At 35.8% G+C, this 9024-nt stretch overlaps 2 protein-coding genes across 9 annotated transcripts in view; both read left to right on the top strand.

The window, feature by feature from the left end:
* LOC106467954 (protein draper-like) overlaps positions 1 to 9024 on the top strand; it is a 61844-nt gene that overhangs the window by 8888 nt on the left and 43932 nt on the right. The window contains exon 1 of one of the 8 annotated variants that reach the window (XM_022396191.1): positions 2970 to 3103. The exons of the other annotated variants lie outside the window; for them this stretch is intronic. The gene's annotated coding sequence lies outside the window, so the exon portion shown is untranslated. Of the gene's footprint in view, positions 1 to 2969; positions 3104 to 9024 lie in introns of those variants that run through there. 8 annotated transcript variants of the gene reach the window in all.
* Positions 6549 to 7393, top strand: LOC111087892. Its single transcript, XM_022396187.1, has 2 exons — positions 6549 to 6703; positions 6980 to 7393. Exons 1-2 carry the CDS (start codon positions 6623 to 6625, stop codon positions 7391 to 7393), a joined length of 495 nt encoding a protein of 164 aa, XP_022251895.1. The 5' UTR covers positions 6549 to 6622.

Below are 9024 nucleotides of genomic sequence, written 5' to 3'. Positions count from 1 at the left end.
CAGTACTTGCGTTATTTATTATTCTTGGCTATACTTACAAGTTCTCCTGACCTGTCACAAAAACGTGACTATCATTTTCCAAAGTTTTATGGAATTTCACAAAAACCTATTAATCATAATATTGCATACACGAACTGTTATCTATCTAATAAAAATAATTTTTGATCTGCTCTATTTTTTTTAAACAAGCTTTAAGCATTTTCGAGCTTAAAATATTGTAGATACAAGAAATACGTGGCTAAGTTTACGAATATTGTCGCTCAAATAATGTTGTTATTTTGCTGTTAAACATAAGGCTTCAGAATGGGCTAACTGTGGTTTGCCCACCACGGATATCGCAACCTGATGTTTAGCATTATAAGTCCTTTGACTTACCGCTGAGCCACCAGGGGGCCACAAAGAAATAAGTTTGAAAGAGTAATTTGGAAACGGAATTTTCCATCTGAATGGACCTCACAGATACGTAGGCCAAAAAAACAAGACAAGAAACCACTATGATTTTTACTTAATTATAGAAAGAAAGGCAGTATGCAAACAGCACCCGCCGCATTAAGGGTTGTTCTGGCTTTGTGAACCGAATAAGGATATTGGCTATCACTTTTATAACGCGCCTACAGCATGTTCAGCAGTATTACGTCTCAAGTCCCACCAGGTCTCGCACGATTCGAAACGATAACTTACAACACTATAACATATGGTACTTAATTTAAAGCGGTTACTACTGGAAATATAGAACTGAAGGAGGACTGACATAATATAGAACTGAAGGAGGACTGACATTAAACTATAAAGATTTGTCCCCAAAACATTGCTATTGGTTGAAGCTATTTGGAAAGAATACGTATTTCTTCAAATGTTACTAAGTTGTCGTTATTTTTTACGCAACGGGCTAAGATAAATAATATGTGGATACTTCTTCAACAGTTGTTATTGTAACAATATACAGTATGTCAGGGATACGGATACTTCTTCAACAGTTGTTATTGTAACAATATATGTCAGGGATACGGATACTTCTTCAACAGTTGTTATTGTAACAATATACAGTATGTCAGGGATATGGATACTTCTTCAACAGTTGTTATTGTAACAATATATGTCAGGGATACGGATACTTCTTCAACAGTTGTTATTGTAACAATATATGTCAGGGATACGGATACTTCTTCAACAGTTGTTATTGTAACAATATATGTCAGGGATACGGAAACTTCTTCAACAGTTGTTATTGTAACAATATATGTCAGGGATACTGGAGATCTGTACTAGCACACAAATACGAATACTTCATTTTTTTATGAATACGAAAACGAATACAGAAAATGCTAATTATTCGAAAACGAATACGAATACACAGGAATGTATTCATAAATACTTTGTCAGGTAATATCCAATAATGATAAAATAGTAGACGATAGGATTTCAATATTTTTATTTTATGAAACAAACGTTTTAGAAACTAAAACAAACAAAACTTGAACAAATAATAACATTTCAATACTTTTATCTTTAAAAATGTAATAACAAAGTTTTAGAACGAAAAATATATCCTCTGACCCTGGGTGAAATCTGTGCGTCTTCAAAAGGTGTCAGTATTGTAACCAAATCTGCAAGCACAGTTCGATCATGAACAGTAAGTTTTGATGCACCAGTATCTAGATTATCCAACTTCTTCTGGGTAATCTTCAAAAGAGACTTAATCATCTTAATTTCTGAGTTCCATTATGTCCGAGTTACTGACTGAACTCTGGCCTCAGTTGGTGGCGTTGATTTTCGAATGTTGGACAAGATGGTTGATGCTTTGAAAATTACTTTCAGCAGTAGTCCAGCTTCTTTCATGACATCCCTGACCATAGGCTGTAGTGTGTAGGAAAAGCAGGGGTCATGTTTAGGAAGAAATTCGGATAAATTGTTAACTGATTTAGATTCATCCAAACGTTCGTCTTCTGAGTTACTATCTGTAGATATGTTATCGCTATATCTCACACTAGGAAGTGTTTGCGGTTCAAATCCAGGCAATCAGAAAGCCTTGATCATGTTGGATGCGTTATCATATGTCACATATGACACTTTGTTGTTCATAATAAAGAGATTTATTATTTCATCATATTCAATTGCAATGTTATCAGAAGTGTGACGTCCCTTGAAACGTTGACATGCCAGCCCAATCATTGAGGCACGGCCGTCAGATTCGTTTGGAACAGTTCAATGTACCTAACCCAATAACGAGTCATAAGTGAACAGTCTAGAGAGGTCACTTAACTGTTTTAACTACTAATAATACACAGCATTGTCGTTACATTTTGTAAACTTTGTACATTCAAATACAAAATACCACAACCAAAAATGTTTTGTACACGAAGCACGAGTTCCCCCCCCCCCCCATCCTAGTACTTACCACTTGAATCTGTATGTTTTTGTATAGAGTGGCGTTTCTAGGATTTTTTATTTTATCTGGGGGCTTAAGAAACAAATACTAGTTAGGGGGGAAGGAGAGAAAAAGTTAATAGCTTCGTGTCAGTGGAACTTATAACATGTAGATAGGAAGCTGCTGGGGAGGAGGCAGAGCGTCTGTGTATATGTAATGTATGTATGACAAACAGACTGGGTGTATACCGTTATTGGCCGTGAACCTTTTCGGGCGAGATTGTAGGCCACACGGTATGTGATCGGTCAGAGAAGGATGTTTCTGCCCGAGGCTGTTGTCTGAAGAAGTCGAAACCTGTTCAAGCACCTTAAAGGTTCAGATGCAATAGCCAGGTCATTCACCTTGGAACAGTTCCTGCTCTACCTTGATGGTGAAAATCAAGTCGCTCGTGTATATGGAACAGAGCCTAGAGATAAGGAAGTTTGTTGCCTAAGTGTTCCGTCGCTGACTTATAATAGACACCCTGTCTTTGTTTTCAGTGTGGGTTACGCTTCGGTCTTAGTATTTGATATAGTAGAACACAGTGTAGCGCTTGGTGCCCACCAAATACGAAGACTGTTCGAGTAATCAGGGTCTTCAGAAGAAAAACAACACCTGTTTAGTGTCGTTGTATTAATCGGATGGACAAAAACACCTGAACAGTTGTGTGGATTAATTTCTAATGATCATCATATAGTAAGTAATAGTTATGTCCGAAAATACCTTCAAAATAATTGTAGTCCTGCACGTGATTAACGTACTCTATGGCGCAACTCAACTAGGCTTAACTTTATATAGGAAGCTGAAAGGTCTGTGTACCGTTTGTCAGTTCTCGAGAATTGATAGTAAAACTAATTCAAATAGTAATAATAAATTAATTGAAATAGTTTTAAAATCAAGTTAAGTAATTTTGTGGTATTAATTCTTACCCACAAATCTGACTATTTAGCACTTTGACCAGTATTATGTCTTTCTTATCCCAGTTGGCTCGAGTAGCCCTGGTATTTGGCGAAAGGCCTCGTCGGCACCCGATGTAGCAGATGTAGTATGGTTGGTATAACATATTCTCCTTCATTTTTAACCATGGGATGTGGAAAAGAATGTCTAACATTGGTTAACACTCAAGTCACAACAGACATGGCCATACTTGTATCGTGACAGATACGTGTACGGTGGATACTATACGTGAAACATACTTTTGTACATGTGTGGTATTAACGATTGTATTTAATAATTCCGGTTCCTTTAGTGGTGGTTAGGACTGCACGTTTCGGTTTTACGATCATGTTAACCCGTCAAGTAACGATGGGGTCCATTCCCCCCATTATCTCTCTAAGCACATTTTTTTTAAACTATTTGTATACACATACACAAAAAGAATGTAAGCGAAAATACTCTTAATATGTATTTTACACAGAAAAACGAGTAATTTTAAGTTTCCCTTTTTTTCAAGTATTTACATTGAGTTTTGTAACAGGCAAAAACAATTTACTCCATATGATACAATTGACGAAACCCAATCACACAAGTTATACGTGTATATATAAGTTAATTTGAAGGAAACTTGAAGATCCGGTTTGTTTATATCTTTGGAGCTATTCGTGCGGGGAATTGTGAAAAGGCTTAGCCTTCAGTGCAGTACCGAACAAGAATGTGAAGCTATAAGTATGTCCCTGTTTAAATTCAGGTAAATATTACTCTCTCTCTCCAGTTAGTGGGTGCAAACTGATTGTGGAACTTATTACTTTGACAAAAAAGAAAAACAGTCAACACGAGAGGTGGATACGTACAGCCTCATGTTTTCGTGTTTTCTTTTGTTCAAAAATAAAGTTTTTAGTAATCAATTTTAAAAACAAAAATCTTCGTAATCCACGTATTTTTTAATATTTCCACAGTAATTACAAATCATACTTATCATTTGTCGATATAGATTTTCACAATTTGCCTCTAGGTGACGCTATTTTTAACAATAACCAAATATTTGATTAAATAGTTTCTATCTGAAGCCGCCAGGCGTTTTGTGATTAATAAGGCGGAAGTAGAACGACGAAAGGAAGTTTTCAACTTCCTATTGTCCTGCTAGTGTGTATTGCGATAACTTTTTATTATTTTTTTTTGTCGTGGTCGTTGCGTGGAGAAAATATTAGTATTTTGACTGTTTCAGAGAAACCCTGAAACCTTACCTAAAGCAACACTTCAACTTCAAGGCTCAGGAAGTCGTATAAATTTTCTCTACATGCATCTAGCTTAGAAATACGTTTTAAATGTAAATATTGTACAGTAAGACGTGTTTATAGTGAGTAACTGAGTTTTAACTGTCCGTCATCGTTGTACCCCCCAGTAGCTCAGTGGTAAGTCTGTAGGTTTAAACCGGGTTTCATTCCTGTGATGGCACAGCACAGATAGCTCATTGTATAGCTTTGCACTTAACAACAAACAATCAGCATTATGTATGTCTTTAAACAGTTTGTACCTAAAAAGAAGCCTCACAATACTTTGAGCCACATTGTCTTCGCGATTACTTTAAAGCAAGTTCTGCTGATAGAGTATTTTTTTTATCTGCTTTGTTTTTTATGTACGTACAGCTGCATGTTTCTAAAGCATTTTGTGAGATCATAACAGTTGCATTGCTTCTACGTATGACGTGTTTGTTGTTGATGTACATACTATGTATTTATAATTATGTGCAAGTGTGTCTACACAGATAATAATAAGGTCATAGTTGTTTTTTTTATACTTTTATCATCAGAAAATACAAAGGTCAGGCTGGCTAAAGTGTTTACCATCTTTCACAAAAGTCTTTAGATTCCTCCTTTATCGAACTCATGAAAAGCTGTTCAAGAAAGAAAAATGGCGGGTAACTATGCGTCTTGATTGATCCTGGTGGCCATGCATTTAGTGACTGCAATATTAAATCTAATTGGATTAAACCTATTCCACAACATGTGATACACACCAAGCATCCTTAATACAAAAGGCACTTTGAGTCTAATGGTGTGATAAAAAGTGACAAACCTATTGATGTACCTGTACTCTAATTGAACACATTCATACACAGAAGAACCTTATCATATAAACACTGCTGTATGAGATGGAGCTGTGAGGGATCGCAGATCCATTCTCTAAATATATTTTCCTTTGCAATGCATATTACTCTGTACACCCACCCTTCCAGTACACATATGGTGTATATAGTCAGTCTTGCAGTCAAGGGCCTAGCATGACCCTAGGGCAGTGTTATGATATAACAATTAATCCAGCTATTTGTTAGTAAAGAGTAGTTGAAGAGTTGGCAATGGGTGGTGGTGACTAGCTGCCAGATGTATTTGAATACAGCTTTGGGAGTATTTGAATATTTTGGTAGGAAACTTAAAGTATTAGAATCCAGTGGCATAGTATTCATATTCACTGAATAATTTAGTGAATACTTAATATTGTAAGAGTAAATGTCAACTTTTGTACTCATCTGATTTCTAGACTGTCATTATTACATCCGCAGAATATTAATTTCTCTTTCAGTACAACCTTCTTTCCCACTGTACAGAAAATAATGTAATATAATTTGTCATTTGATTGATGAAAATCTTGGCTTTCTATTGGTTATAAATAATTTAATATTGAACATCAGAAAGAACTACTGACAAATCCCAAAAGAGAGGATGTGACAGGTGGGTGTGGCAAGAGGGGTCTGATTTTCTATTTTATGGCTATGTAACCAAACAAAATTGAAGGCTATGAAAATTATGCTTAGCCTGAGTGATGACAACATTATAATGAGTAATTTACATTAAATTTTGTACTTCTTGGAAGGGTAGTAAATAAATTAGAGAAGAGGGGAGGGAAAAAAATCACACTTCTCCCAGTAGGGGAAATTCAAGATTGTTTTTTAAATGTTGCCTCATAAAATTATGAACTTAAAACTTGTGTATTAAAATATAGATTATTAGCTATGATTGTATGGTATACTAATTGGTAGAACATAAACAACAAAAAATATAATCAAATTTTGAATGTAACTTACTAAACACATTGTGACATGCTCAGTAAAAAGTGTGTCTGGCAAGAGGGTAAAATTAGGTCAGTACTTTCCAACAGCTTTAAAAGTTATTGTATTACGTGGTTATTAATCCAGTCAAGTCACTTCAGAGAATGTGAGATGACTACTAAACTGCCTTCAGTGGTACATGAACACTTCCTACTGATAGATCTGGTCACATGAAGGCAAAGTGTAAATATTGTGAGTGGACTATTTCTACTTCAGGAAAAACCACTCATAACTTGCCGACACATGTGAAGGTAAGCCTTTTTATTATTTTTGTTAATATGAGCTATATTCTACATAAGTTATACAATATAATATTAGTCAACTAAATTTCTCATGCATGTTAAACTATATTTTTTTAATATTTTCATTTATTTAGTATATGTTTTTATTATTATAAGCTAAATTTTTTTGTTGATCTAAATTTGTCATATTTTGAACTACATTCATCATTCAAATTTATTATTATATGTTGTTTCTTATAAACAATATATTATATAACTGAGATATATATGCCTTTGTATTTCTAGCATAATCAAGGGACAGAGCTACGGAAGTCTACACCTGGCTCTGGTATTTCTGTCCAGATGCAGCAGCCTGCAATAACAGCTACACATCCTCGTCAGAAGCACATCACTAACAAACACGTCAATTTTATTGCCAGTACACTGCAATCCTCCTCAGTGGTGAAGTTAAAAGATTTTCAAGATCTAATGGCAACCATGGATTTTCGATATGTTCTTCCTAGTCGCAAGCATCTGTCTACAATGTTGATCAAGAGTAGGTTTGATGAAGTCCAACAAAAAGTCATCTTTCTACTGCAATGTCACCCAACATCAATGTCACTGGATATCTGGAGTAGCAGACAAATGCACAGCTTTCTTGGAGTCACTGGTCATTTTATACTTGACTGGAAAATGGAAACAGTCATCTGGCTGACATGATATATTTCCCCTTGCTTTCGCTCGTGGTTTCGTAGAATCTTGTCTGAAAACAACAACAAAACACGTATTACATTGGTAACACGTTATACTTCTCAGCCTCAGCAATCATGACCATACGTGTATCATCACCGTTACGTGTACAGTTCTACTCGACTGAGTTAATTGTGTGTATGTCACATGTACCTTTTTATCACTAAGTGCTTAAACATTCCCCTTACTTACTACGAAAAGCGTGGTTAATGTTATGCCAAGTTCTGTCCTAATTGGCACAGGTTCTATCCCTGTTATTTTTTTGTAACAGCAGGACGAACATAAATTAAAATATCGATTTGACAAGTCTGTCCAAAGGAAATGAAGTCAAGGATTGCATGCTTCATTAGCATTTACGTTAAAACGGTTTGTTTTCTTTGGTAACACAGTCTCGATAGCTACCTTATTTTTGTGGCCTCAAACTTTGACGAAGATATACCACTCACGCCTTCAGCTGGCCTTTGGAAATACGATTATATGGTATATTGTTGGTGTGGTTATATAGCAGTAACATTACTAATATATACGTATATAACTAAAAGAGTAACTCGTGTGCGAGAAGCTTTTTAAACTTCCTTAAACTATACAAAAATGAAATAAGGAATAGCAAAGTACGGACGGAAGGATAGATAGTACATTGAATTCCAAAGGTATTTGAAGGATGGATCTGTCATCCCCCCAGAGCCTCATCTTAAACAGCAGAGTTTATGTGTTAGGTTTTATGTGTGAATTTCTTCATTTGTTTGTACCGCTACCCACTTGAGTTTTAATATCCCTCCCCCTGATACCCAGGTTTTGAAAGCATCGCTAGATCTGACAGCATTTCTCAAAGTGTGGGGCGCGCCCACCAGGGAAGCGAAATGATCTCGTGGGAGGCGCGAGCGATTAGGGTAGTCAATTGTGCAATAATACAAAACTAAACGTTTTAGTATATTTGTTGTTAATGGGTAATTACTACAACACATTAGCATTTTAATGTGTATCCTTGTATTACATCTCGTCACTTAACTCGCTCGTTTAAAAAAGAGGTGACGCGCTAGAAACCATATTTATTAAAGGGGGTGTGGATGACAAACGTTGTTTTACGAGATACGTGTATCGTTTTGTCGTTTTTCGTCACACCACTCGGTTTAAAGTGTATTTTGTACTAGAGGTGTTTGGTAGGTATCACGTGTTGTGGAATAGGCTTAACTTCGAGGTGTTTGGTAGGTATCACGTGTTGTGGAATAGGCTTAACTTCGAGGTGTTTGGTGGGTATCACGTGTTGTGGAATAGGCTTAACTTCGACTATATCTACTGTACAACACTGAAGATCGTCTCTGATACTGTAAACTTTGAAGGGAAATATATCATGTCAGCCACACTATACCTACTGTACAATACTGAAGATCGTCTCTGATACTGTAAACTTTGAAGGGAAATATATCATGTCAGCCACACTATATCTACTGTACAACACTGAAGATCATCTCTGATACTGTAAACTTTGAAGGGAAATATATCATGTCAGCCACACTATATCTACTGTACAACACTGAAGATCATCTCTGATACTGTAAACTTTGAAGGGAAATATATCATGTCAGCCACACTATATCTAC

The sequence above is a fragment of the Limulus polyphemus genome, unplaced genomic scaffold (assembly GCF_000517525.1).
Source record: "Limulus polyphemus unplaced genomic scaffold, Limulus_polyphemus-2.1.2 Scaffold2809, whole genome shotgun sequence".
NCBI classification, from domain to species: domain Eukaryota; kingdom Metazoa; phylum Arthropoda; class Merostomata; order Xiphosura; family Limulidae; genus Limulus; species Limulus polyphemus.
Note: the sequence above shows the minus strand (reverse complement) of the source record. Positions and strands in the feature narration are given on the sequence as shown.

Excerpts from the sequence above, each read along its gene's own strand:
- LOC111087892 (XM_022396187.1), top strand. The coding sequence starts at position 6,623 with ATGAAGGCAAAGTGTAAATATTGTGAGTGGACTATTTCTACTTCAGGA. Across the intron at positions 6,704-6,979 it reads ACTTGCCGACACATGTGAAG|CATAATCAAGGGACAGAGCT; the intron begins GTAAGCCTTTTT and ends TTGTATTTCTAG.